At 38.7% G+C, this 27893-nt stretch overlaps 3 protein-coding genes across 5 annotated transcripts in view; all 3 read right to left on the reverse strand.

Moving 5' to 3' along the window:
- The window catches only part of usp53b (ubiquitin specific peptidase 53b), a 30410-nt gene extending 24273 nt beyond the window's left edge, over nucleotides 1-6137 (reverse strand). Inside the window, exons 1-4 of the mRNA XM_042485895.2 lie at nucleotides 5800-6137; nucleotides 3277-3473; nucleotides 2725-2885; nucleotides 14-106 (exon numbers count right to left, since the gene is read on the reverse strand). Coding sequence (XP_042341829.2) covers nucleotides 14-106; nucleotides 2725-2885; nucleotides 3277-3370 — 348 coding nt within the window. The 5' untranslated portion in view covers nucleotides 3371-3473; nucleotides 5800-6137. The remainder of the gene's footprint in view (nucleotides 1-13; nucleotides 107-2724; nucleotides 2886-3276; nucleotides 3474-5799) is intronic.
- A 2590-nt stretch (nucleotides 6138-8727) lies between these two features.
- myoz2b (myozenin 2b) lies at nucleotides 8728-16630 on the reverse strand. Of its 3 annotated transcripts, XM_042485925.2 has the most exons (7): nucleotides 16488-16613; nucleotides 16195-16339; nucleotides 15122-15231; nucleotides 13166-13332; nucleotides 12573-12666; nucleotides 10217-10379; nucleotides 8728-10131 (listed from the first exon to the last, which is right to left on the reverse strand). In XM_042485925.2, exons 3-7 carry the CDS (start codon nucleotides 15201-15203, stop codon nucleotides 9906-9908), a joined length of 732 nt encoding a protein of 243 aa, XP_042341859.1. In that variant the 5' UTR covers nucleotides 15204-15231; nucleotides 16195-16339; nucleotides 16488-16613; the 3' UTR covers nucleotides 8728-9905. The 3 variants fall into 3 exon arrangements, with proteins under 3 accessions (XP_042341859.1, XP_042341860.1, XP_087932098.1); XM_042485926.2 differs by lacking the exon at nucleotides 15122-15231 and having other exon boundaries at nucleotides 16488-16611; XM_088075972.1 differs by lacking the exons at nucleotides 15122-15231; nucleotides 16195-16339 and having other exon boundaries at nucleotides 16488-16630.
- A 1837-nt stretch (nucleotides 16631-18467) lies between these two features.
- On the reverse strand, nucleotides 18468-27824 carry synpo2b (synaptopodin 2b). The gene is made up of 3 exons (XM_042484256.2): nucleotides 27142-27824; nucleotides 24253-26288; nucleotides 18468-20886 (listed from the first exon to the last, which is right to left on the reverse strand). Exons 1-3 carry the CDS (start codon nucleotides 27779-27781, stop codon nucleotides 20350-20352), a joined length of 3213 nt encoding a protein of 1070 aa, XP_042340190.1. The 5' UTR covers nucleotides 27782-27824; the 3' UTR covers nucleotides 18468-20349.
- Between the last annotated feature and the right edge of the window lie 69 nt (nucleotides 27825-27893).

Consider the following 27893-nt stretch of genomic DNA (forward strand, 5'->3'; position numbering starts at 1 on the left):
AAAATATACAAACCTTTAAAGCACAGAAAATGCAGGCATCACCGAGACAAAAGTGACCTGAGAGCTGCCTCAAACTTCTCCTGAAGATGTCCAGCTGCCAAAGCACCTGTGAAGGTTTAACAACAGCAAAAAATCATAAGCTCAAATTAAAGAGAAAAATCTCTGATAAGACAAAAAACGAACCAGCGGCGACGAGGGCCGACTGTTGCACTCCCTTTATACACCCAGCATCACAAGTTGCACTTGAACACACCACAAAGGCTACAGCTAACGGCCAACTAGTATGTATGTTTGCGTCGGCATGAAAGGAAAAAACTCTCCATACCTGCAAGTAGCAGTAGTCTGTATTTCTCATTCAAAAAGGAAAATTGTAAGACTTAACAGCACAATTTTAAGACACTAGTTAGCCAGATAGCACATTTGAATATTTGAATTATTGTGTGCCAGCGATCAATAACACAAATAGTTACAAACCATTTCAGTTTAAGAGCTCAATGGTTAAAAAAATCATCTTACCTATTATAAAAGGTTTGTTTTTATCTTACGTCCTGTTGACTTTAGTTGTTTGCTTACTTTGCTCACTTCTGTTTCTCTACTTGTGCGCTGAGCAGAACTGCCAATCAGAGCTTTTTCAATCACCTAGGGGTTCCACAGGCTCCAGTGGCGCCCACCTTTCTTCAGATAGTGCTGACAGTGTGGGGCACACCGCAAAAGTTTGGGCAACAGATGCTCACCAACGTTGTGCGAAGGCCAACAGAAGGCTTGGTGTGTTAGAGTCTTTACAAACTACATTTTTATACAATCAATCTGAATGACATGCCTGTGTGTACGATAAAAGAGTTGATAGTGTGGCCATACCCACTGAAAGTTAACGCTCAACTCTGCAGCTTTTCTCAGCTTTTGGCCATTTTCATCTCATTATTTTGGTTTTCTGGTCCATGTGGCTGAGTCCCAGCATCTCTCACCTACCCACGCATAAAAAACACATCCAGCTCACACACGCCGTTGAGATATTGCCAATAAAAATTGTAAAAAAATAAAATAAAATAAAATAAAAAAATATGAAGCTGTAGAAAGATATTTTATTCAGGAGTTGACAGACCAAATTATTTTTAAAAAACATAATGAATGCTGGCCAGTAGAAAAAAAAGGATTCTACCTATATTGCTGTTTGTACTGAAAACTAATGCTAGAATAATAATTCCTTAAATGTTTGCAAAACAAATGAGATTGAAGAAACTTGCTGTGTTTGTTTGGGGTATACTTCTGCTCTCTAGTGGTCAAAAAATGCTTTATTCAGCTTTATTGTCAAGGTTCCCACATGTTTTTACCAATGAATTTTTTAAATTTTCCCATACCTTCCCCATAATTTTTATCCCAAGTTCCATGACTTTAAGTAGTTAAAGTAGTTAAAGTTGCTTACAGGTTATTAACTTGTAAGTATTTAATGGCCTTAGTGATGACACAAGGCGGGCTGGTCTTTGCATATCACATGATTCTAGTGATGATTCAGGTCACGCCGCACAGATTTTTAATTGGTTAACAAGAACGTGTCTTATGTAATGTCATAAGTGTTGTAGGCTGAAACTATGTAAATTTGAAACTTTTCCAAGGTATTCAGTTAATTTTATGTCCAGGCCTGGAAAACTGTTTTTCTAATTCCGTAACTTTTCCAGGAATTTCATTACCGTGGGAACCCTGTACAGTGTAGTGTTTAAACTAAGTTTCTAAGACAAGAGTTCAGAGATACCATAAGGAGAATTTGTTGTTTTCTTTGTTTGGACACTGAGACAGTTTTTGGTATTATTTCAGTGGAGTAAAGTAATGGGAATGTATGGCGTGTCTATTTAGATCTGAGAAAAATGTACTGTCACAGGTGGCTCAAACAACCTTTACCAGAATGCACACAACTACATCTATTAGGAGACAAATCTCTTGTACCACTAAGAGTTTGGGTTGACAGTAACGGGTTTTATTATAGTAGTCTGGTTCATCCTGCCTAACTGGAAGAGCCCACACAGGCTGGAGTTTACAAGTGGCTTAAACTCATGACAGAGACTGCTGCATTTGAAAGTATGACAGCCAGAGTGAATAATGCCCCAAGCAAAACTAGTCAAACATGGAAAATCATTGTGGTTAACATTATAGGAGTAACACTTTAGAGGTGGTGGAGGGTACTAGGTGATGAGATGTTAATGTGTGGATGTGTATACTGTATTGTGTATGTATATGTATGTTGAAGAGGGATCGTGGTGCCAGGGTGGGTTCTGTATGGCTTCCTGTTAAGTTGGGGTTTTTTTTTTGTGTGGTTGTTGTTGTTTTCTTGTTTAGTTTGTCTAATCTGGTTTGATTTTATTTTCTTTTTTCCCTTTTTTTTCTGATTGAGGATGCTTTTCTATCTAAATAATTTGTATTTTCATAAAACTCTTCAAGTTAGTATATTTGAATATTGTTAAAATGAATAAAAAATTGAATGACAAAAAGAAAGCTGCTGAATGCACTCTGTGTATATAAGTTTAAGCAGAACAGTTGACTAACTTGGTTCATGTTTAAGTCATATTTCTATATTACTAGGACAAAATATTTACACCTGGGTGTAAATAGCCACATACATAAACCCAAAGTGCAGATAGCATTGTTGGCTACAGACACCCAGGTGCTAATAGCATCTGCCTTTAATTCAAGTATGTTTTCAGTAATTTAGAGCTAGAAGAAAATCTTCACCTGAACAGCGCTGTTTAGGAAGCAGCTATTTTGCCCGGGCTCATTCAGCAGGCCTTTAGTGAGCGCTAGAGACAGCATGCTACCAGGCTGGTAGGATTTCTTCAGGCCACCTCCGGGTTTTTTGAACATCTTCACCCATGCCATGGAGTTAGAGCCTGCAACTGATTAAAAGAAAAAAAAAACAAACAGATTTTGACATGTATTTTCTGTGTGGTGTTTCATTTATCATAAAGCAGATAAGAGGATGTTTGTCGTTTGTCTGTGTCTTTGCACCTTTAAATCTATTTAAAACTCACATATAACCTTAAAATTTTACTGTATACAAAATCACTTAAAAAATAATTATCCATTTAAAACATAGTAAACATACATGTTAAGATTCTCCTACACTCTTACACTAATGATTCAAAATGTGATTATTATTGCATGGCACTCTGGAGGCATTATAAGCAACCCTGGATGAAAATTCAGCTCATCTTGGACACAGCTTTCATTACATCACTAATCCAAATGACTGATTTGGTTGGACGCCAGATGAATCATGTCCTCTACCTTCTCCAGAGGTGGGGGGAGACTTGCTGCGGCTGGACATGCTTGGAGGCGGGAGCTGGTGCGGTGGTCTGGCCATGGGCTCCATCCATTTCATCCCCACGCACCTCCAGAGCGGTTAGTGGAAAGCATTGTCAGGATCAGCCACAGGGCAGCCTCAGCCACGTGCTACTGGACATTGACTGGCAATGGGACAATGTCTGAGGACAGATGGAAACAGAGAGGTAAATCATGAGCGTGCTAACACAAGTCCACAGAGCAGCTAGCGAGGCTTAAGAGCTGAAAAACCAACTAATGCTTAAAAAGTAGTGCAGGAGCCATTCCCTACATAATGCCAGAGGTGTAGATTTTGGAGGGGCATGCAGGAGACACGTTGCCCTCAATATTTAGAGCATGTGCATTTGTCCCCCCGACTAAAAATGAAATTAAGTTTTACTCTGACAAAATTAAAAACATTTACACCATAAACTGATGTAGGAAAGGCAAAAATTAGTGTATCAAAATTCATCAGAAGACAAGAAATTAAGTGTTTGATGCTCAAAATGTTCTTATGGAGGACCCAAAAACTCGCATTTCATATGCGATCTCCTTAATGTTTAAATAAACCCTACACCCTTCCATAACTCAAACAAAAAGGCATGCAAACACACGTCCAGCATGAAGCTTTTCCTTATTACTCCACACCTGAAAGGAATTGCTGAATATAGTAGCCATTTTAACACCAAGTTAATTCTCACACCATGTATTGAGATTCAAAATTCATCTCTACAGTCTGCGTTGTGACCACCACACCTGCTAACTCAAGACAACATTTTAACTGTTGTGAAAACTTTTGCACTTGCATATAGACATAAGACAACCTGATTAATTTATGACTTATAGACATGGCTGTAGCCATGGAGTGTACATTTAGGGGGAGCAAATCTACAGTTGGGGTTCATAGAAAATTTCAAAACTAATTTTCTACTCTATTACATTGCTTATCATAATCAAGCACTGCCATAATACACAAATATGCAATAGATGAAAGCTACCACTGTCTTTAAATGACACGTGCAGTGCAACATGATTGACACCTTACTCAGACTTCACACAGGCTATCTGACAAATATAACGTAATAAAGAAATTAACGTTAGTTGAATATGTCTGTGAGCTGTTTTCTGATGGGTCACAGCAACATGATATGACAACACACAGAACTGCAGTACACTGTAGCCAAATACTCGAACCCGCAGGAAGAATACTGGCAATATGTTAAGTGTATTTATGATTATGTTTAGTTTATGATTACAACTGGAAATATTTATTTTGGACAGCAGCGTGTGGTTGTCTGTCATAGAATTTTTTTACCAGTATATTGAGGGGGACATTTTTGCATAGAATAACACTGCCTTGCTTATGGTTGATTAGATACCTTTAGATCTGTTTTTATTTGTACTCGACTCTTCTGTAGCTTTATCGCTGATACACTGTTTACAGAGAAAAAAAATAAACCAATTAAAATCCAAGAGAAACAGAAAAAAATACAGAATAATATTTAAATGGGCAAAAAAACAATAAACATTATTGCATTATCTTATTTTACATACCTTTATCATTTTTATTTTCAAACAAAACCTGAAGTGGTAGCAAAGATAGTGTATAATTTGGCTTTTCTCTGCAGGAATGTATTTTCTTATGAATTTGATATAGTGCCATGGTGATATATAGCTACACAATAGTCAGCATTAAAAGGCATGCTGTCATATTTGAAACTCAGTAACATTACAAATCTTTAACACAAATGTTAACAGAAAGCTCACACCTCAACCAATATATCAAAACACACAATGGAAACCTTGTTTTAAACACACTGACATGTGCAACAAGGTCCCACATGAAACAATAGCTACATTATTTTATTTATTTTTTTATTTATCTTCGCTGCTCTGGTTTGTTTACACGTGGTATGTGCACACAAAGGAGGCGTGAAGCTGTATTATAAATAATGATAGAAGACAAAATTGTGATTTTTCAACTGGATGTCAAACTTTTACACGCATATCTTGTGTTTTATTTTATTTTAGCCTTACACGTGGAAGTACCTGCAATTTATACGTAAAAAAAACTGTATATAAGCCATTAAATGGTGTATTTTCTAAATACGCCAATATTTTCTTTATCTAAATTCATCTTTCAAGACTTCATTTGGTATCAGTGCCCACATGTGTTTCTGCACCAGCCTCTCTGACAACATGTGATGTCCGTATAGGCCTATACGGTCTGACATAAGCGCCCATCTTTGTAGTCGGGTTCATGAAGAGGACATTTCTACTGAACGGGATTTTATGCTCATCCTGAGATTTCCTGCGTTTAAAAAAAACACCCTAAAGCTTGGTTGAGCGCGCTCCCACAGCAGGAAACACGCTGCCAGCGCTGCACCAGCCTCACGGTGAACTGTATACGGGAACAGCGCCCGGTCAGCTACATAAATATGCGGCAACTTGCATTCAGGCATTGACAAAACAAGCGCTCTGCCGACTCACCTTAAAGGGAAGCGGATACTTGATTGCCTCCAATGAAGGCGCAGGGCGGTCCAGCTGTCACCGCGCAAAATCCCAACACTTCTCCGAATCCTCCAAACCAAACAGGCTAGAAAACACTGCAGATATGTCCAGACGCATGTAACGCACTATCTGTCATAGTGCAGCATTACCAAAGTCCCTCCGACACGCACACAGGCGGCAGCGCGAGCCGCTGTTTGCTGCCACACGGAGCCGCGCGGGACAGTGTTGTTTCGGTGAAAATTCGTCCCTGTGTTTTTCTGAACAAACAGGGCCAGTGATGGCCTGTGCATGTGAATGTCCGACGCGGATTAGTGATGTTTGGAGACTTGAGAGGTCAAACTCCGCCCCTAGTGTAGCCTCAAGTGCACTGCTGCTGTATTGCAATCTTCGAGCCCTGCATGGCAAACTGTGTGCTGGCGGAAGGTCAGACTTCCAACTTGTCATGATGATGATGAGAGAAGACATCACATGACTGCACTGGTTTCATAATCATGCAGCACTGTGGGGACTAAACCCTGCCTGAGTGTTTTTTTGTTTTTTTGTTGTTGCAAATGCTTTCACTTAAATGTCATACAACAGAAGACAATGCAGTTTTATATTTGCATTTTACATGAAAAAAAAATAGAATTAAATATGCCACAATTGTCAGACACTGAATAAAGAAGTTATCCTGCTGTCATCGTTTTTCTTATGAGGCTTTTTGCAACACTGGTGCAAATAACCTGCAATGTTAGGCTTTTTTTTTTTTATCAGACAGTAATAATATTCTAAATCTACCATATCTGCCAAATCTGAGACTCTGCAGTAAACAGGACATGCAATCACAAAAATTAGGGCAGATGGAGGGCCAGGACGGGGAAAGCCTGCAGAGCTGAGCAGGTTTATAGTACAGACAGACGACTGATGATGCATTCAAGCCACAGTCAGCAAAAATGACTCGCAGTGATTGGAGAGTCTGTTTTTTCCTACATTAGTGTATGTGAAGTGCGTGGGCGTTTTTAGGATTTAGTTTTGTTTTTTAGGAACAATTTTGATTTTTTTTTTAATGCACTCTGGCACATAATTTACTATACTATGATATTCTTAAACTTTTTTTTACATTTCAGAATAATCATGAATTTTAATGTTAAAAATATTAGTAGTTGTTAGTAATTAGTATTGAGTAAAAACAAAACAAAAAAACTATCATTAAAAATGTATTGACTAGAGTTGGAAAAACATTTGTTGACAGTGGTTGAATGTAACTAAGTACTTTTATTTAAATACAAGAATGAACGGAATGACAGGACATTTGATTAGTTTTTTTAATTATTTTTGTAAATTTATTCTTATTGTAAAAATGAGTAAAACTGTATTAGAGTTTAGACTGGGATAAAATGAGTGATTAGATGACACACAATGTTTATCCTCATGCTACATGCCAAATGCTGATCATCTACTGCTATTCTCACCAACATTGTGCGCAGTGGATCCTTGTATATTATTTACTCTGTGTGTGTGTGTGCATGTGTGTGTGTGTGTGTGTGTGTGTGTGTGTGTGTGTGTGTGTGTGTGTGTATGTGTGTGTGTGTGTATGTGTGTGCATGTAGCATGTGGGCCAGCCTGTGAAAATAGTGTAATTCACTCATTATGAGTTGTTACACTGAGAAGTTCTCACTGATTTTGAGTCCAGGAATGAAATCTGTTTGTTAATGTTAAACAAACACATCCTCTGTTTCAGTGACACAGTGTGAATGCAGGAAGTTCAAATAAGGCCTCACAATTATTTTTATACAGGCCCATATGTATTCAGCACTACACACTGAAGTGATTATATGGGAGAAGAGTGTACTGTCCATATGCAGTCTATGGGATGGTACAGTCTAACTGTATATAGCTTTCCTCTGATCCTGTCTTGGCTCCAGCAATAGCACTGAAACCTCCCTTGAGACACATGAAGTGTTTTTGGTATTTTTTATTTTAGGCTTCATATTTCACCCTTTTGATTGCTGCACAGCTGAGCTCTGTTCAGATGAGCTGTCAAACGCTACTGTTCTTTAGTTTATTTTTGGATTCAGGTTTTGTTTTTTTTTTCTGTAACCATTTTGTTCTTTCTTTTTTCAGTTTCCAGAATGTAGCTCAGTGTTTCTGAAAAACAAGTGACTTAAATAGACTCCCAACAACTATAAATCAGTGACTACAAGGGCAGTTAGAGTTTATGCAGTAGAAGTTGGTTCTATTATTATCTGAGTTTTTAGACTCCTATCACAGAAAGACTGCCTCAATAAAACATGATTTACATATTGAAGTGTGTGTGTCAGATACTTTACCATGAATTTAAACATCACCTGCTACATGTCTTGTTGTGATACCAGTTATAGTTTATGGTAACACACGGTGCACAACCTTACTGACCCCCTGGCTCTTTCAAAGTTAAGTCTCAAAAACATCTGAACTGTTTTAGGGAGTGGGGGAGACAGATTCCATGTACAGCTGCTGTATATATTCATTTACATTGATGCATATAGACCTTTCTCATCATGACAGTAATTAAACACCTGAAAAAATAAGCCACTTTTGCATGTGCCTCACAAAGTATTTTGTGCTACTGGACATTGCAAATTCTTTGAATTGTTGAGGTTTTGGAAATTACAGTTTTGCATTAGGTTTGCTCATGAGTTCCCACTGGCCATGAACTCATTTCTAAGAGTTTTCTCTCCTTTATCTCCCCCTTTTTGTTTTCCATAGTCTGTAAATTATTTATGCAGCTACATTCAGATGCATAAAAAAATAAATGTTTGGAGTTATTAGACAGACAATACACAGTGTGTATGAGAAGGCAATACTTTTACAGTGTAGGTATAAAATCATGCACCTAAAATGATTTCTGCTTAGTTTTTCAGAAACACAGTGAGTTCAACACAAAAATATCACTCACAGACATTCAGTGTATTTTGCACTCATAACACAGTAATGCTATTGTAGACTGTGATGCTGTAAAGTTACACAGATGTAGTGCATTTGTGACTAAAAACAATACAGAACAAACACTTGCATTTTCTCTTTGGTGTTATTCCACTCCAAACAAGGTGGGCACATCCCTTTTGTTTTCTTCTGTGTGTGTGTTTTGGGAGGGGTGATGGTTGTACAATGTATTTGCATATTAAGTCAAAGTTTTTGAGTCAATACATATGCTTTGTTTTTAATTAATCACTTCCATGCCATAGCAGGTTAAAGTCCAGATTTCACAGTCTTCCATCTAGATTGATGAGATTGTTTCTTCAAGGTAAAATGTTTCTTAGGAGCAATTTGGAATAAAGTCTTTTTCTGCAGCAGTCAATAATAAAACAGAGCTACAGACTTTTTACTGTTTTTTTTCTTTCTACAAGTCTATAAATTACTTTTTTGTGATGAATTTTAGGTTAATTTCAGTGATATCTTCAATAATTTTTACTTGTATATTCAACCTGGACCTTTTATCCCCATGCTTTTCTCTCTAAGTGACTAATAACAGCAATTTTTAAAACTGGTCCAGTGCTGGACTTTTTTTTTTTTTTTAAAGAAAAGTTGCTCCTATTAGTCACTTAGACACAAAAATATGTGAAAAAGGGGCTCACGTTGAATAAAATAATCATAATAATAATAATAATAATAATAATAATAATGTAGATTTTAAAGCTTTTTAGATTAAATTTGTATATATGATGATAAATATGTATCCATAATTGTATGTTTATGTGTACTTTTTGTAATATAATTATTGCCAGTAGATATAATGGAAATGCTGCTCACGAACAGTAACTAAATATAACTTACTGCATGTTCCAGTTGGGTGCCATCAATAAATACGTTACATTCTTTATTTACATTTCATATTCATCAATTCATCTGAACATTTATAAAATTTACAGTTTTGCTTTCAGTATCAGTGGAAACACACTAGTCAGCAAATGCATGAAACATTCTGTGTCCGTTGAATGGGGAAAAAAAATCAGTATATTGGTAAGGAATTGTAACTGAGCTATGAAATGACTGCTGTCACCACAGACGGGAGTCGAAATACTACAGCCAACATCATGTTGCCAGATAACATACAATAAGACCACCTACAGATCGTCAGACTCTGGGACTTTGATGGGCTCCAGGGTAATCGTGGGTAGGATCAGATGGGTGCCCTCAGATATCCACCCCTGGGCTGTCCTGTTGAAGGTGGGTCGCTTGATCCCTGGCTCCTGCAGCTCTGGGTAGCTGGGCGGGTTCAGGTCCACCACAGGGAGCTTGAATGTGATTCCTTTGGGAGCTTTGTCAAAGCCGCCGAAAGGAGTGGCAACCCTGGAAATGACATTAACATTGATATCAAGTATGAATATACTCGACCTGCTGTTTGTTAACTAAAATGTACTCATAGCTTTCTCACCGGTTAAAACATTTGTACTCAGGAAGGTCTGGTCGTGGCTCTGGTGCTGATAATGCCAGTTTGAGAGTTTCAGCGAGGTCGGGGTCACTGAGGATCGCCTGATCCCACGGGGAGTGGTAGGACTTGTGCACAGGTATGGCTTCTACCTTCTCTGCGGTCACTTCTGTCAAACAAAAAACAAAGAGGCAACATTTGTCCCAACATTGCAACAGAATCATTTGGTTTTGCAGTTTACGGGTTAAAGATTTAATTAGTACATTTTATTTTTCATTTTAAAACAATATTTTTGTAATCTTTCCTGAAACTGTCACATTATCCACACACAAGAACAAAAGACAGAGAGCCTGTGGGAAAAAAAATCAAAGTCTTCCTCCTTCTATTGCGTCTAATGGCATTGGCTAGAATCTACCACATGTTGGAAAACGACCAATCAAAGCCGAGGAGTCTCTAACACAGCTGTAAATTACGGCTCATGAACTGCAGTCAAACTGTCTAAACTAGGCGCTGATCAAATATTCTGTTTCTGCATTCCTTTCAGAAACATATTTTAGTGTATTGTTTAGCTGTAAAATGAGAAAGTTTGCTCCGGCTGGTAGGCAGTGCTGAGTTTGCCGTTTCAAACATGACAGGCAGGTCACAAATTTTCTGGCTGCGTCTGAAATTCCAACATGCTATTTACATAACATTATAGTATGCTTAAACAGTATATGATATTTTCTAGTTTGTCCAAAGCCTTAGTATAATACCAATAGTATTACAAGTATTACAAGGATTACAGTATACAAACACTGGACACTATGTCAGTGTAAATATCCCACAAGGCAATGCATTTGAGACAACAACTTTCATAACATCAGACAACAAACAAAGAAGTTCTCTAACTATAGTAAATTAAACTATAGAACAAATCACTGTGACGCCCGGCTAACAACAAAAGTCACATCCAGGTAGAAAACTGGCTACTGTTATGAATTGCTGAGACAGATAAACTCAAAAAATGTGTTAACTTCTCTTGTCATTTTCGGTTGTAACTGTAACATATAAAGATAAAGAGCTAAACACGGTGGTCCAACCTATCATGTTTTTGTTGTGCTTATTTTATGAGCTGTGTTGCTTTGCTAACATTTTTGATAAACAAAATCTACAGGTTTTGTGTCGACATATTGCAAGTTAATTTAGTTAATTATTATTAGTGGTAAATACCCCTCTCGGTGAATGACTTTGGTCATGAGTCTGCTGCCTAATGTACAATTGGGGAAAACAATATGGAACATTGTTGTAGGGGTACCAATACAGATGGATTACATACAGTATTACATAATGCATAGTATGCAATTTTGGAGGCAGCGTCTCATTTTACTGCTAAATGGTACACTGAATTATGTTTCTGAAAACATTTGAGGTGAGAAATGGGCAATGCAGTAACAGAGTATCTTTTCATATTTGGTCGGCACTGGCTAGTTTGACAGTTTGACTGCAATTTAAAAACAATATCTGACATGATTGACAGCCGCATTAGAGATTCCTCAGCTTTTGGTTGTTTTCATTCACATGCAATAAGGCCATAAGAAGTGCTACAAGGAAATAGAGGAAGCAGGAGTATGAATCTTTCACAGACTCTTTCTGATTTAGTGCTGTGTGTATGTAGTGACAATTTCAGCAAATATGAAAAAAGTTATTTTCATAAAAGTTATCAGCTTCAGCATTAATGCTGAGCTGTTGTCTGTAGCCTTTTTCGGTTGGGTGGGGAGAGACTAAAGAGTAGGATCATGAATAGAGACTGTGCGTAAGAGAACACAGGCAGACTGAGTTGTCCATCATTGAGATCTGAGGCCTTAAAATAGCACATAGCTGAAGTGTGCACTCATCATATAATGTGTCGACATGGGATGACACCCTACTGGAGCGTTTTATAATAGGCACAGGGCTCTTTTGGTGTATTGAATATAACAAAAATAAGATACAAATAAAATAAAATGAATAAAGCATTTAAAATTGCTCAGGTTGTATTATGATTCATAGTTAAATACATGGTGTCTACTCAAGTTAGATGCCATTAAACAAGACCAGCTGTTGCGGCTGTATGATATCAGTTGTCATTATTATGACAGCATTACATAATCAGTCACTGTGCAGCAAAACAGCTTAGTTTGTATTTTTTATGGACAGTGTGGCAGTGGAAGAAAAGCTTAATATACTGTCGGAAAGCTTTTCAGTGACCAGTGCTAATGATTGTGTTAGTACATTGTTTCTCGTGATTAACTGATATTTAAATCTTGATCTATGTAGTAAATCTTAGTTTTTTTCCATACTGCATTTAACATAAACAGCCTCATTGGCTGCATAGCATAATTACCTGAAACAGTGGTTTCTGCATTTTCAGTACTTCCATCAGCTGGAGCATCCACTTTAATTTCCACAGTTTGTGTATTCACAGTTGAAATATCGTTCTGGAGAATAGAGTGCAGTTCATGTATTGAGTTTTGGTTATTAATCAATTAACAGAATTTAAAGCCGGCACAGCTATAGCTGCTCTTTCATGCACTGATATATGCACACACACACACACACACACACACACACACACTTATAACTACATTGCATGTACATACACACAGACACAGAAAGACATCAACAGGCACAGATAAAGAGGAGCAGCTCCTCAGTAAAGTGCCCGAGCAGCCTCTCAGAACAATTTGGCTGGCCGATGTAAAAGGCACGAGGCACATGTCTCTGTTATCACCCATGTGTTGTAACACTTTTTTTTCAAGAGCATATTTCCAGATAAAATTTGCTAAATTTGCAATTTTACACATTTATCATGCAGACAGCACCGATGCCAGAATTCCAGATAGTGGCAATCAACATTGTGCAAGAAGACATATATGAAGCGATCACTATATCCACTTAATCAAACATATGAAGTAACTGAACAAAAAGTTGACTTACATTCAGCTGTGCATTTGCCTCATTCTGAATGCTTTCAAATGTGTATTTTTCAGATCTCCTCTGGCGCATTTTAAAAAGCCGGGAACCTCTGTTGGAAAGCAATGATAACTCCTCCAGCATAATGTCTTTGGGAGTGCTGAGCTTCTTTCCGAGATCCATTACGTCCCCTATTGAGAAAAAAACATAAATATGAAGGCAAAGAGGAAGAAAACAATTTCTGTAACATACAGCTTTACTAGATAATCAGTTATTAACTAAATGCCCAGCATGTAGGCTTTAGGGGGATATATTGGCAGAAATTGAATATGATATAGTAAGTATGTTTTCTTTAGTTTGTAAACACCTGAAAATAAGAATCATGATTTTGTTACTTTAGAATGAGCTGCTAATATCCATGTAGGGCGCAAAGACTCTTCTATGGAGTCCACCATGTTGCACCGCCATGTTTTTACAGTAACACTGGCTCAAGTTAGGGCCATTTGGGTTTTCACATTTTTACATTGGCCGCTGTACTTCTCCAACATGCTGAGAATTTTCATTTGGTGGCAATCTGCAACTTCTGCCACTAGATGCCACTAAATCCTACATGGCACACACAGGCACATTTTTTCAAGAAGATAACTAATCAAAAGATTTTTCTCAATGATAAATCTTTTGATTGGTTGTATGTAAGAAGCAAAAGTGGGCAACTGCCTCGGTGGTCACAAAGTTCACAAAGTGGCATCATGATAATTTAATTAACTGCACATTTGTTTGGCAATTCACAGCACAAAAGCACAATATAGACTTAAATCGTAAGTGCCTTAACATGGCCTTTAACATCATTTTTTAGGCCATCTTGTAGAAAGGTCCTGTGTCAAAAAACTGGCTTTATCCTTAAAGCTGCAGTTGGTAACTTTTATTAATATAACTTTGTCATATCTACTAAAGCTGTAACTTAAATATGACAGTAGTGCACGAGACATATAATCTTTAAATAATATGTATATATATATTGTCCTCTGACTCCTTTTAGTGCTCCTAACAGTATTTGCAAGAATCCACCATGCCTGAAGAAAAGCAACCAATCAGAGCCAAGAGGAGTCTCTAACACGTGTAAATCACTTGAGCACAAGCTGCACTGCCAACAACAGTAAACAGAGACAAGTAAACAAAAGAATAGGTTCATTGTCACTGTCACTTCTCCTGGCTCTGATTGGTTGTTTGGGTTCAAGTGCTGTGGGTTCTTGTAAATGCCATTAGAAGCAGGAGGAGGAGCCAGAGAAAGGTTTTTTTGGACTATCTGTCTCACGTACTACTGTCAAGACAGCAGTAACAGCAATAATTTCATCAGTTATGACAAAAAGTTATTTTTATAAAGGCAACCTACTGAACCTTTGACGCTTCAGTTGATGTTTTAAATAACATATAATGAAACTGTCACAAACTAACTTTATTAGGAGGTTGGGGATGGTGGCACACAGCTGGGACAGTGGGTTAATCCAGTGCTGGTTTTAGAGGTGGAAAGTGCTGCATACACAATATAAATATACCCTGATATCATTTTGCAAGCTGAAGGTTTAAAGAGGGTCCATAAATGACATCAAACGTGTAACAAAATTCAAATTTTCCATTTTGCAAGTCCTGTCATGGAAAATGAGTTATCATTGTACTTGAGAATTAGTTTTAGATGGTTATGATGCTTCCTCATCCACAGCTACAGACGGTATGTACCCCAGCTGTCACAACCCATCACGTTATTCAAACGGCCTCACAGTTGGCCCTCACAAACTTCCCTCCCCTCTCTCCAGGAATAGACTTTTGAAAAGGACAACGACAAAGGATTAGTCACCAAAGGTAGTAAATCAGCCCATTAGCTTATTTATGGCAAGTGCTGGACCGCGGCCCTGACATTTGAACCCGGATCACAATGGATATTCTGTTGCAGCAGTGGGTTTGTCTGCTCTAACATCATACCATTGGTACCATGGACCTCTCGGCAAATAGCTGCTGCACGTTTCTTCCTCTCTCCGGTTGGCATTGTACAGAATTGTGACATTGTGGCTTTGGCAAGGTTGGCAGGAGTACTGGAAACACATACAGGACACAGGATGTAGTCGTTCTGCCCGAGTCATAAAGGAGGAGTTTCAATCCCTAATGCTATGACCCCATAGAAGATCAGCGCAGTGTTAGAGCATATGTTGACAAGTTACGGCTAAACGCAGAGTTTGCCTTTCAGTGTGTAAGTCATCTTCATCAGTTGTTAGAGAAAAAACATATCACAGTATGTGATTTTTTTGTTCTATATTGTATATCTTCAATTTGCTGTAAGCATCTATTGGAATTTAAAGATGATTTGGACTCCCCATTAAATAAATCCACCGTATCAGTGTTCGTCATGTTATAATAATCTCTCTGTAGAGGTTACGTTGGATAGATTACAATGCATTGCGTAATCCTAAAGCCCCCATTGTACTTGCATCGGTACCACACACTCATAATTCTTAAATCTGGCCTCGTCAATGGAACAATATTTGTGAGTTAATGTCAGTGGTGTCTCCCTTTAATGTTGTCACACGATACATCTCCTGTGTAAAGGTCAAATGTGAATATTGTTTCCTAAATTTGCCACAACTAATGTCCAGCAAACAGTACACGATACCCAAAATAACTTATATTTGCAGCGACCAGTGCTATTACACTTTTCTTTTTTTTTCTTTTTTTGCAGAACATGATGCTACAAAACTGTATTTTAAATGTACAATAGCTCAGTTGTGCTCATCTGACTCGGCAGCTATTGTATATAATATCTTAAAAAATTATTTTCATGCAAATAAAAGAGAAAGCAAAACAATGCATTTCTAAGGAAATAAAATAAATTTGATTAACAAGATAATCTGTCCAATTCCAAGAAGGTCATAATAAAGTGATTCCTATAATTCACAGAGAATCTATTTTATCACTATAGTTTCTCAAATGTGCTAACGTTCAATACAATTTAAACCAGCCACATATTCACAAAACAAACACTGACGAGGCTTCATCCGTACCTGTGATGGTTTCCCTGGTGTGCAACCTGTATCCTTGAAGGGGAGACACAGAGGCTCAGGGGTCAGCCTACAGTAAGGTAGTTTGATCTTCCCTGATCTTCACACTCCCGGGCACTAAAGCCAAACTGTGAGTGTGTCTCTGTGTCTGTTGTGAATGGAATGCAGCTTACATCAATAGGCTAAATTTAACCTGCCAAACACTCAAAACCACTCTCAAACACCATGGGGCAAGGATAGCTACCAGAGAGAGAGAGAAAGAAAGAGGGAGGGGAGAGGATGGACAACATGCTCACTGATGTTCTTTGAGGCGAGGACTCCCCTCCAGAGACATATTTTCTTCCTTGTGTTGAATCTTCAAAGTCAGCGTGTCTCTGTGGGTGGATGTAATCTCGAGGCACTGTTACCTTCAAATGAGGGAGGTCGTTAGTACTGGGCACAGCTGCTACTTGTTTATATGCCTCTCTTCAAACTGCACTGTTACTATGTGCAATTACTGACTTTGGATAATGATATACAGACCAGTGAAGGGGGTTTAACCCTTTGAAACCTTAGCAAATTCACTTGATTTCTCCAAAAAAACATTGGGAAAAAGTAATAAGCAACTGAAGAAGAAAATACAAGAAAATTTTCAAGAGATTAGTAGAGTACAAGAAAATTATCTGAAAATTAGTAATAAATAAAACCAAGGAAATGACATGGAACAAGCTTTTAAAAAAAATCAATCTAATAATTTTGTAAGATCATTTTAAATACATAATTTTGACCATTATTAGTATTGATTTTCCATAGCATTTATCTTTTTTCCCTAGCTTTTTAAAAACTATTTTCTGAATGTATTAATTTCTTGCAGTTTGTGAAACATTTCTCTTCAGGTTGCTTATTGTCTTTTCCCCATGTTTCTGAAAGAAATTGCACCAATTAGCTCATGGATCAAAGGTTTAAATACTTGTGAAAGACATCTAAAAGCAGTACAAGAAAAGTGATGTCACTGCAGGTTTCAAGGGATTAAAGGAGGAGTTTAGTTTCATCCCCCGAGATGGTGGTCAGCCAAAAAGATTTTTTATAAGGCAGCTCCAAGGTCATTACCCTGGAAGCTAGAGCATTCATCATACTTCAGACATGGTGAACATTTAATCTCTTCTGTAAATATTCACTGTTGACATGTAAGAAGTTCCTGATGTAATCTTTGTTATGGTTACTATCTATGGAAGTTACTGTCGATACTTTTTGAACACTGCATAAGTTGATGTCATATAAAGTTAATTTACATTTTATGTAGCCCGGTAAGACCATCCTGATGACATGAGCTCAACATTCTGTTTCGCTCTGCATATCACTCTGGACTCGCTGCTGCACCGGACACTTTCCAGAAATGAAAATGCAACTGGAAAACGATATGATATACAGGCTAAATTGCCGTCGACCGTTAAGGCTCAGACGTGCAAAAACAACATCAGAGAACTAGTGCTGCGTCTCAGCCAAAACGTTGCACATTAACACACCAAACTGAAAACCAAGCGGCACAAAAGTTCTGCACCTGCTTGAGAGGAAATACCCCTCCATACCAGCAGATGGCGGTAATCTATAATAGTCACTCAAAAATCCAAACTGAAGACAGTCTTCATGCTAGTTAGACACCACATAAACAAAACAACACAATGTTGAAAGAACAAAGCATATTTACGGTACACCAGTAAACAACAACACAAACCATGAGGAAACATTTCTACCAAAGAGCACAATGGCTAAAAAGAAAAACAATCTTACCTTAACTTTCTTGACTTCAGCTTGTTCACTCTCCTCACTTTTGTTTCTCCTCTCATGCGCCGACCTGAACTTCTGATCAGAGAGATTTTATCCACAGAGGGGATCCACTGACCGCTGATGCCAATTCAATATGCTGAATCAGCTGAAAAAAATCAGACAAGGGTTGACAGTGTGGGACACTCACCTGCAGCCCAACATTGACCAACAGGTGACTGACGGCTTGGTGTGTCAGGGCCTGTATAGTTTTTGTAAAATCAAAAGTCATGATAAATGACATAAAAACATGTAAGCATATGCTAGCTCCCTAAAGTGACACTCACCAGAGTCCCAGGCATGAAAACTTTGAGAACCCCTGATCAAAGATTTTGGTTTCGAAATGCTCTAAAATGGTCCGTTTAGCTGTAAAGTTTCTAGGCTGCAGTAGATTGAAAATGGTCCCCCTCAACATTAAGTAAGTGATCACATCCCTCTGTCACAGATTTGAAGCCAAAAAAAATAACATCTCAAAGACTTAAAACATTTTAATCTTTTAATTTTTCAGTTTGTGTTTAAAAGGTGCAAAAAACACTTTCCTCAAGAAAATCAAGAAAAACAAGGCTAAATCAGTCATATTTAAACTCTGACACTCACTGACTGATCACACTTTTAACACCACACAGTGTGCGATCAAAGGTGGGTTACATCATGAATATACGCATGCAATATTTACTCCTATAGACATGAAAAAACATTTAATAACAGCAAAAAAAGTTGATATCCATTTTGAAATCACATCAGTTTGAATTAGATCAGTGTAAAACAGTTTGTAAGCAGATGCTTGATATAGTTTCACTGTTTTTAAATGTGGAGCCTGTTTACTTAAATTCATTAAAGGTCTTTCACAAATTCAAGGTAACACGCACTGAGTGATTGTTATACAAATGGTCATTTTTTGGAGCAAAGTATTCCTGTAAGTGTTCCTCAGAATGCATTGCTGCTTTCTTAGATCAGATAGTGTTTATTACTTAGAAGTTGTAAAATGTGCTGCAGATTGATAGAAATGTTCACTCTTGTATTTTAATTGCTATTTCTAATGCAATAGTAATGAGAGAAAAGACAAAACAAAGCAAGATGAGTGACATCTGTAATGGTTAAAGCTTAATAAAATATTCAGATGTGCAGAAGTGATCACAAAGTCACAGTGAGTTTTAAAGCAAAAGATATATGACTGAAAAGCCACACAGAACATTTCTTAAAGCGCCTTATTTCTCACTAAATATTTATAACCAGCAATATCAACATAAACAGCATTTTCAGTGAGCAACACCACTCCACGTTTTTATAAAGAGTAATCTACCAAACATTTCTTTCTACTACGTTCACTTAAGCTCTCATAACACTTTGCTTACACTTTTCTTGACTTCGTCCTAAATCCATCTGTAAAGAACTGATAACGATTCTGAAATGATCTCTTAGATACAATTGAAAAATCTCCCATTGCTCAGCAGGGTAAAATTTGATCAGCAATACAACACAATAGCTACAGGAAGTTGTTGTGCTCTTTAAACCGAGTGGCCACTCGTACCATGAAGATAGCAACTTTTATCACTCTTATCTGCAATTAACAAATTTAAAACACAACAAATTGCAATAAATTGTCTAAAATATGTCTCACGTGAGTCTCAGCGCTCTCACACTTAAATACGTGGTTTTAGGTGGCACAACCCTGGCAGGGAACGCAGAAATGTCTCAGTAAAAAACAACTGCTTTTCATGGCACTATCCCTGCCAACCATCTGCTACAAAACACCCACATTTGGAGACTAAAAAGCTGCTAGACAAACACAGTCACACAAAACACCCACATTTGGAGCCTAAAAAGCAGATAAAAACACAAACATAGGTTGCTACAAATCACCCACATTTGGAGCCTAAAAAGCTGCTGGGAAACTATGATAAGTCGCTTAAAAAAAAAAAACACATTTGGGGCCTAAAAGGCTGATGGACACAGCAATGACCCATTAAAACACAACCAGTTTTGTTGTTTGTTGATCACAGAGGTCTGCAGCTTGTAAGGTGTCTTGGTGAAACGCCATCCACCATCCCCTTCATGTCCAGATAACAAAATCAGCTCATTCACTATGTCACTTTAGAAGCATTGATAATATATGTCTGAAATATGCAAAGGTAGCGTATTTGTGGGTTGCAGAAACGTAAAATGCCAACATTTTCTTCTGGTGACTGGACTGGTCAACAACCTTGTTTTTCATCACAATAAAATAAACATATTTCATCTCTTTAGGCCAAACTAACTTTTTTTCGTCTTTCATGTTCCATTTACTTTATACCTATATTATGCAAAAGTCTATTTGTCTTAATCTTGTGTATGTCTGACCTCATCTTGTTGGCTCTAACTTCTCTGGACTGCACTATGCATGGGAGAGTACTTTGTTGGACTGGGGCCTTGGCCCATGTATCCAATGCTGGCCCTGCTGGCAGACCTCAGAGGCTGCGCAGGTCTAAAGGGAGGCCCATAGAAGGTTGGTTTCTCAGGTGAAAATGTCCGGCTCATGAGCGGAGCCTGAAAAGCCGGGGCAGTACGATAATGACCCATGCTGACAGGTGCAGGATCAAGAGACACCCTGCGCTTCCATTCATCAGGAGGCTCTGGCAGAGACCTGCGGTGCCCTGCGGCTTTGACATTCGAGGCAACAGATGACGGGAGGCTCTGAAACACAAAGGCATCATCCACTGAACCAATGGGGCTTCTGGATGCTGCCTCCCATGGTGTCAGCGACTTGAGGACTTTTTCTTGGAATGACGTTTGCCTCTGTGTGGGTAAGAATGACGACTGGATTCCAGGTGTGCTCACAGGTGACAGAAGTCCTGGAGAAGGCATCGAATTCAGCCGTTTGGGCAGACTCAGAGAGCGGCTTCTGCCAAATCCCTGAAAGAAAAGTACATATAAGCTGACTTGCATTACAGCAGTGCTGCAGACTTTGCTGCCACCCTCTGGCTTCATGGAAGCCTGGACAAAGATAATGTTTATTGAAGGTTTATTCATGTTTAATTTGACATTAAATTATGGTTTTAGTGAACAATTTGACGAGAATTTTGGTGAAACAACTTTCCAGTGCATTGCAAACTGACAAAAAAACAGTAGAGGAGGCTTTTAAGATGCAAAAGAATCAATATTCTCCATTTGCAAAAAATGACGCAAGGTGAAAAAAATGTGACAAAAATTGTAAGTTTTACTTTTACCCCTTTCTTTTCCAGATTGCCTTTAGTCCTATTAACTTGTTTAAGTTTATAGCATTACATGGTCAGTAAACTGTGCTGACAATAGTCCTTGGACTGAAACATTCACTTTTTTAAATCACCTGTATTGACATGGTGTCCCTTTGAAGCACATTAAATAAATATATTATTTTGCATCCTAGAACCTCCAGAACCTCTTCTGTTATTTTTGTTTGTTTGTTTTTGGAGTTTCTCTATTAAATTGGATTGTTAATGTTGGCTCCACACACCTGACACTATGTTTTGAAAAGTTTAGTTTCAACAGTGCAAACCCTTACACGATTGTTTGTCTAAATTAACTTTAAATTTTTTAAGATTTGTGGACCAGCTAAAGTATTTAAGCTTGTCATTAAATCCCACAAAGAAGTTTGAATGATCCTATTCATTTGTGGTTAAGATCTGTGTAAAAGGCTGAAAGTGGCATGTGATACATTTACAAATATAAATGAAGATTCAAGAACTTACCTGTTGTTGGTTCAAGAAACTTAAAATAAGTACAGTGGAAATATTACTACAACAAAAAGTTCTTCAAGATAATGGAACTTTGCTTGCAACTATATCTGTGCCCTCATGTCCTTGTTTCATCTGCATCTGCATAACTCTAAAATCCAGTTCACAGTGTCATTTAGCGTCTGCCGTGGACTGCAGCCACTGTTTGAATGATCGGTATTTAGGGATACTTGACAACTAAACAAAGGTTTTCTCTTCTGTTGTTTGGATGTGTTAGTTGGAGCAATGACAGCCTTATTATTAGCTCATACCTATCAGCCTTTAGCAGCTATGGTATTTATAAACATTTATAAATATTGCCAAATGAAAAAGCAGCAGTCCTGTTTGTCTTGGTTGCTTCTTTTGGTTTAACTCAACAAAAGGATTAAATGTCAAGGTATGCTGTCTCACAGAATAAACCTGTTTTTAATTATTAAACTGCATGAGTTGTGTGAGAGTTTGTAAAAAGTAAAAAAAATGTAAAAAGGATTGTTAATCAATGAATAAAACAATTTTTTTGGAGACAAGCAAGAAAATGTTTGCTTCACAAATTCAGGATAACATGACGTGACTATAAATAAATAAATAGACTATATATAAAGCTATAATATAAGTACCATACTTTTGACTGTGACATTGCACATTTGCAGCCAAGAAATCATTACAATAGCCAAATGAAATTTCTGCTTTAGGGTGGATTCTTCTTCAACTGGACGTCAACACAGTCCTACAAAAGTATGCAGAAAAACTTTTGAGGGCTTAGATCATAGTTCCAAACTTTTCCCATTTGGAGTTTAAGGTGGACTGACGGAAATGTTGTAAAAAAAAACAAAGAATGCATTCGTCCAGAAACATGAAGTCATGCTGCTCAGTGAAAGTTATAACCTTCAGCAATTATGCATTTTATATTAATATGAGCAAAAAGTTGTTAAAAATGACCAATAAAGTAGTGAATTTTAGAGAACTAATATTGCTGAAGGTGCTATTACTGCTTGTGTGAGGCAGTGAGAGAGATGAAGGAGGAAATATGGGTGACTCAGACAAAGATGTGGTGCAGTAGTTCAGAGCAAAGAAGCTTGTGGCACACACAGGAAGTACACATGTAGAGGGAAAGAGAAATTTAATAGCATGATTGTGCTGAGAACAAGAAGTGCAATAAACAGTGATATGTTTGAAAGACAGAGACATGAACACAAACAAGACAATTGTTTCCTTTTTTTCATTTTGAGTCGCTACTGGCAATGTGAATCAGTCGTCAAATCTCTGTGATAACTCGTGTTTTAAATCAAGGATGAGGATACAGAATGTGTGATGACTTTACTGACAGTTAAATAACTGGCCATAACTGCAGAAAATATATCCACATAGAAAAAACATTCAAAGTCATCAGGGTTAATAATCACAACTAAAGTTAGTGCTTTTAGTGGTTGTGATGTCAGTTTGGAATGAGACTGAAGAAAATGCAAATTGTATGCATCCAAAACAAAAAAAAAGAAGTGCATAGACAGTTTCTCCACAGATACACTAAATTGTTAAAAATATTCTGCAAATATAATCGTGAGTTACTGTTATCCCAGATGACAGAATTATGAAAATAATAATTACATTTGAATTTATTAAATAAATAAATGTGTTAATAAACATTATTGTGTGTAGTTTTGGGGGAAAGAGATGACTAGATTTAAAAAAAATATATATATATGTCATGCAGGTAATCTTATTTCTTACAAAATATTTTTTTCTTAAAAAGAAAAACAACTAAAGAAAGAAAAACAAGTCAAACTAGAGACCTCAGTTGAATGAGGCTCTCTGCACACATTATTGCACATGTAATAGCACTTCCTGAGAATCACTCAACATTACCTAGTCTCATATTTTATTTTATTTTTTAAGCACACATGTTCCTCTGGTTTAAGGAACATGATGTAATATGCAAACTGATTTAGTCATATATTTATTTGAGTTTATGTTCTATTGATTTACAATTTGAAGCTAGCTTTGCTGTACATTCAACATGTTTTCCTCACATTGCCAGCTAAATATAGTCATATAGCTGCGTACTGTAAATTATTTTGGATTTGACCTACATTTAGATGAGTCTGCATTTCCAGCTGTTAAGTAACAGATGCCACTGAGTTGCAGTGCAGATGTAATTGTGTTCTGTCGTCTCAGTGGTGACTACACCATTGCATGACCAAATACAGTATTAGAGCTAATGAAGAGCAGCAACAGGCCTCCACTGTTTGCCTGCCACTGCTGGCTTCTTAGCACAAAACTTTGGGCGTGGTGCCATTTGAAGTGCGCCTCTAGCAATAAGAGATGCAGGAGAATAAGCTGAAGCTATGCTGTCACCAACAGATGAATGCTGAGAAGATGCACTTGCGGGTCGGGCGCTCTGTGCTTGCTTGCTGCCTGTGTGAGGGGCTGCAGGTGCAACGGTAGTGTGCTTTTCATCCAAGTGCTTGTCAGTTGCAAGAGGCTCGGCTGATCTTGTGTTTTGGCGGGTGGAAGAACTTTTGGAACTTACCGAAACAGGAGATTTAGCAGGCACGTCTGCCTCGCTTTGAACAACAAGCTCAGAAGCATTATAAGGAGAATGAGAAGGGGCGGATCTATGTTTGAGGATTTTGGTAGCCTCAAACTTGGATGCTGGAGTTGGTTTGGGGCTGGGGCATTTAGGCTCGGGCACTGCACCATACGTGAATAGTGAGGAGTCCAACTGATAAGGCTGATGTCTCATAATATCTAAAGGGTTGAGGTGCTTTGGAGTCGCTTTAGGTTTCGGTTTGGTCTTAGGCTTGATTTTGGGGCTTGTGGAAGGGGGTTGCTTGGCTGCGGCTGGAGGGTAGAAAGGGGCATGAAGGGGATTGTATGATAAAGGAGGTGGCGCACGAACAATGGAAGAATACCTCCAAGAATTAGGGAGCGACGCGGTTGGGGAGGGGGTTCTTGTTTTGTTAGCTTGCACCGTCTCAGCATCGACAACAAATTTCTCCATACGGGACTGTCTTTTGGCAAACAACTCTGCACCTTTGCCCGCCATGGTTGAACCCTCACCAGCCCGATTAATACCACGACCCTTTGGAGAAGCCACCGATGCTTTTGGTGTTTGGACATACGACTTCCCTGCTTGCGGTGGGCAAGAGGCGACGGAATTCGGGGTACTATCTAACTTATTCCTTGAGGGTGAAGGTTGGCGATGGGGGCTGTAAGTAGGACTGCGGGCCTGCGTACTCACAGGGGATCGTGACGGTTGTTGACTCCAGCTATTTGCAGTTGGCTGAAGATGAAGCTGAGGAGAGGCCGGAGCCCAGGCACTGGCAGGTGTTTGAAGCATTGCCTGAGTTTGATCTGGTGCCCAATGGTTGGCCATCTGTTGAGGCTGAGTCCAGTCTTGCTGCGGTGAGTAATGCTGACTATGAGGCCCCACTGGACTGTGCAAAGGTTGTGACACCGGACTTCTTGGTGGAATAAAGGGCTCAGCGGAGGGGCTCCTCCTCATCCAAGGTGGGCAGGATGGGTTGATGGTAGGTTTTGGGGCAACTGGAGGGGGATTCTTGAGTTTTACTGTTCTGGGTTGCATGAAGTTACAAGCTTCAGCTCCTAGACTAAAACAGTCCTCCTCAGCCTCAATATAAGACCTCCTGTCACCTTTGTTTTGAAGGTGAAGATCTGATCCTTGCGCTGGTGGTTGTTTACTAGTGGCTTTCCTTTTAGACTCTGGTAGGATGCCGGTTTTTATCGCTGGGACAGATATTCGCTCATCTCTTGAGGCTATGATGTCTCCAGTGGGGGACCAAACCTGTGGGTTAGTGTTAAAAGGCACAGGTACTCTGAATCTCGGTTCATGCTTCTTTGACACTGGAGCGACGCCACTAGGCATGACAGGAGCAGTTGCGCTGACATGAAATCCTAGGAAGGGCTTCGCTGTTCTGTTTGGCACCAACGGTCTTGGCACATTCGATAGGTGGTTCATCTCTTGAAAACTTTCTTGGAATTCTGCATGTTGCTTCAGATTTGCATCCATGTAGTCGGCCTGATCAGCATACATTTCCTCAGTGTCATAAATATTCGGTGCTTCTGTACGTTCAGGTCCTGTTAATGTCTCCATAGGTAATCCTTTATTCCTCTGCTGATCTTGCTCTGACACAATTTCGTCCATGCGTTTGCGGCGTTGGGCGAACATCATGACGCCCTTTCCTTTTGTTTCCGGTAGTGCCTCCATTTCTCGAACACTTCCCCAATTCAGACTTAGATTATGCTGCTGATGATACACTGAATACTCCTCTTCTAGCTCGGACTCGCTTGTTGCCACAAAGTTATAAGCAGCTGATCTGACTTCTTCAGTTTCCTCTTCTATTTGGTCTTCGCTGTCGAGCTTGTTTTCACCAGTCCCGTAACTCACAAGTGTATATTTCTTGACCCTCTGGCGGCGTTTATTAAACAGCAAGGCTCCCTTATTTTGAGGGTTGGGTGCATCTGTTAGAAGCCGAGCTATTCGCTTGCATTTGGATTTGGTCTCCTTAACGTGCCGTTCTGATTGGCTCTCGTTGTGGCCGAGCCCTGAGACAAAGGAAGAGAGAAGGAAAAAGAGAGAAAAAATGGAGGTGAAGAAGAAAACATATACACAATATTTTATTTTGATATTTTTGTGAGCCAGTGGATATCTAAAAAGTTACAGTATTAAAAGTCAAATAACGGACAGACAATGCAGTTACATTTGTTTAATAATTTAGGGTTTTGTTTGATGTAGTTTGATCTCAGTTTGCAGAAAAAAACATTCATTATTATATTATAATTGAAGCAAGCACACCTTATAACAAGTAAAAGCAATATTAAAGTTACCCCTGCTGAAGCAAGCACACTAATAAAAGCATCATATTTACTTACAGCTAACTTAGGGGGGGTCCATGAGGCAAGAAAAGTGAGGAGCTCACTTTCCATTGCCGTCAAGACTTACGATTGGAAAAGGGATCAGGTGACAGGCTGGGGTGACACATGCTGGTGTCTGTCAAATTTGTTTCTGCCAGCCTCATCATATGGTCATATTTTATTCTTATCCTGCTCTGACTATTAAAGCCATGGGAATTCTCCCTGTAAGTCCACCTCAAATAGACCCCACGTTACAGCATGAAAATAACCTGCACCCATAGTGCTTAGCACAAGTTATTTATCGATATAAAGTCTTTCTATACTAAGATAATAATAATTAAAGGCAGACAAATGAATTTAAGATTATTATCAAAGGTTAGGTCATGCTTCAGGCTGCATTTAAACATGAATTGTAGCTAATATACAAATAAGTCATGCACAGTTAAAAAAAAAAAAAAAAAATAGTATATGCTGTATAGTTTGCACCACCAGCTTCATACGTCCACTGGAATCAAACTAGTGAGGGTAGAAGATAGATACTTACGTGTGGACCTTGCCCTGTGCCTGTCCGGTCTGCACAGATCTGTGTCAGACTCTGAGTTCCACTTCTCTGCCTGCTCAGCAGCCTCGTCTGAAATTCCAAAGAAGACAGAAGCAGGAGGTGCTTCACTACTCCCTCCTTCCTCTGAAGATTCAACTCTCCTGTTCCCAGTGCCTGCACCCTGGGGCTGTTCTGTGGTCAGGGTCAAGGCCAGGGTCATATCAGCAGCACGGCCTAAAGAGGAGGAAGAGGACTGGGAATGTGGGCGTGATATCTGGCCAGCGCGAGGTTCAGAGTCGGGGCGCTCTGGGTGTGGGGACAGTGAGGTTCTGATCTGAGGAGACTCGGTAATGGACTCTCTTGATTCACTAAGGTAGATGTCGTCCTCTTCTTGGTATGAAACATCGTCTTCACTTCCGCTTAGTTCGGGCAGGGAGTGTTGCTCACCTGCAGACTCCCAGTCATGTGACTGAAGGCGTTCAGGGGAGTTGAGGTCAGATTTTGGTCTGTGAGCAGATTCAGGGTCTAAAGGGTACTCTAGGTCACTGGCGTCATCTTCATTGTAGGACTCACAAAGTTCCTGGGAGCCATCTGAACCCGACCAAGGGACCAAGTTATCATTGTCTTCAGCTTCTGGTTCCATCTTTAACGCTGTTTTACAAAGTCCTGGTTATCAGCAACAATACCTTTAAGACAAAAACAGGCCACACTGTAAAAAGATGATGATTATTATCATTATTATTATTATTATTATC

This window comes from Plectropomus leopardus, chromosome 3 (genome assembly GCF_026936395.1).
Source record: "Plectropomus leopardus strain MGB_pleo_1.0 chromosome 3, ASM2693639v1, whole genome shotgun sequence".
In the NCBI taxonomy this organism is placed as follows: Eukaryota; Metazoa; Chordata; class Actinopteri; order Perciformes; family Serranidae; genus Plectropomus; species Plectropomus leopardus.

What these genes read in the sequence shown, in the direction of transcription:
- synpo2b (XM_042484256.2), bottom strand. Translation starts at nt 27,781, where the DNA reads ATGGAACCAGAAGCTGAAGACAATGATAACTTGGTCCCTTGGTCGGGT. An exon ending in GCACAGGGCAAGGTCCACAC is followed by an intron (nt 26,289 to 27,141) that starts GTAAGTATCTAT and finishes CCTTTGTCTCAG; the next exon opens with GGCTCGGCCACAACGAGAGC. An exon ending in CTGCTAAATCTCCTGTTTCG is followed by an intron (nt 20,887 to 24,252) that starts GTAAGTTCCAAA and finishes CTTTTCTTTCAG; the next exon opens with GGATTTGGCAGAAGCCGCTC.
- myoz2b (XM_042485925.2), bottom strand. Translation starts at nt 15,203, where the DNA reads ATGTCACAATTCTGTACAATGCCAACCGGAGAGAGGAAGAAACGTGCA. An exon ending in TGCAGAAACCACTGTTTCAG is followed by an intron (nt 10,380 to 12,572) that starts GTAATTATGCTA and finishes TTTGTTTGACAG; the next exon opens with AAGTGACCGCAGAGAAGGTA. An exon ending in GAGTACAAATGTTTTAACCG is followed by an intron (nt 10,132 to 10,216) that starts GTGAGAAAGCTA and finishes TGTCATTTCCAG; the next exon opens with GGTTGCCACTCCTTTCGGCG.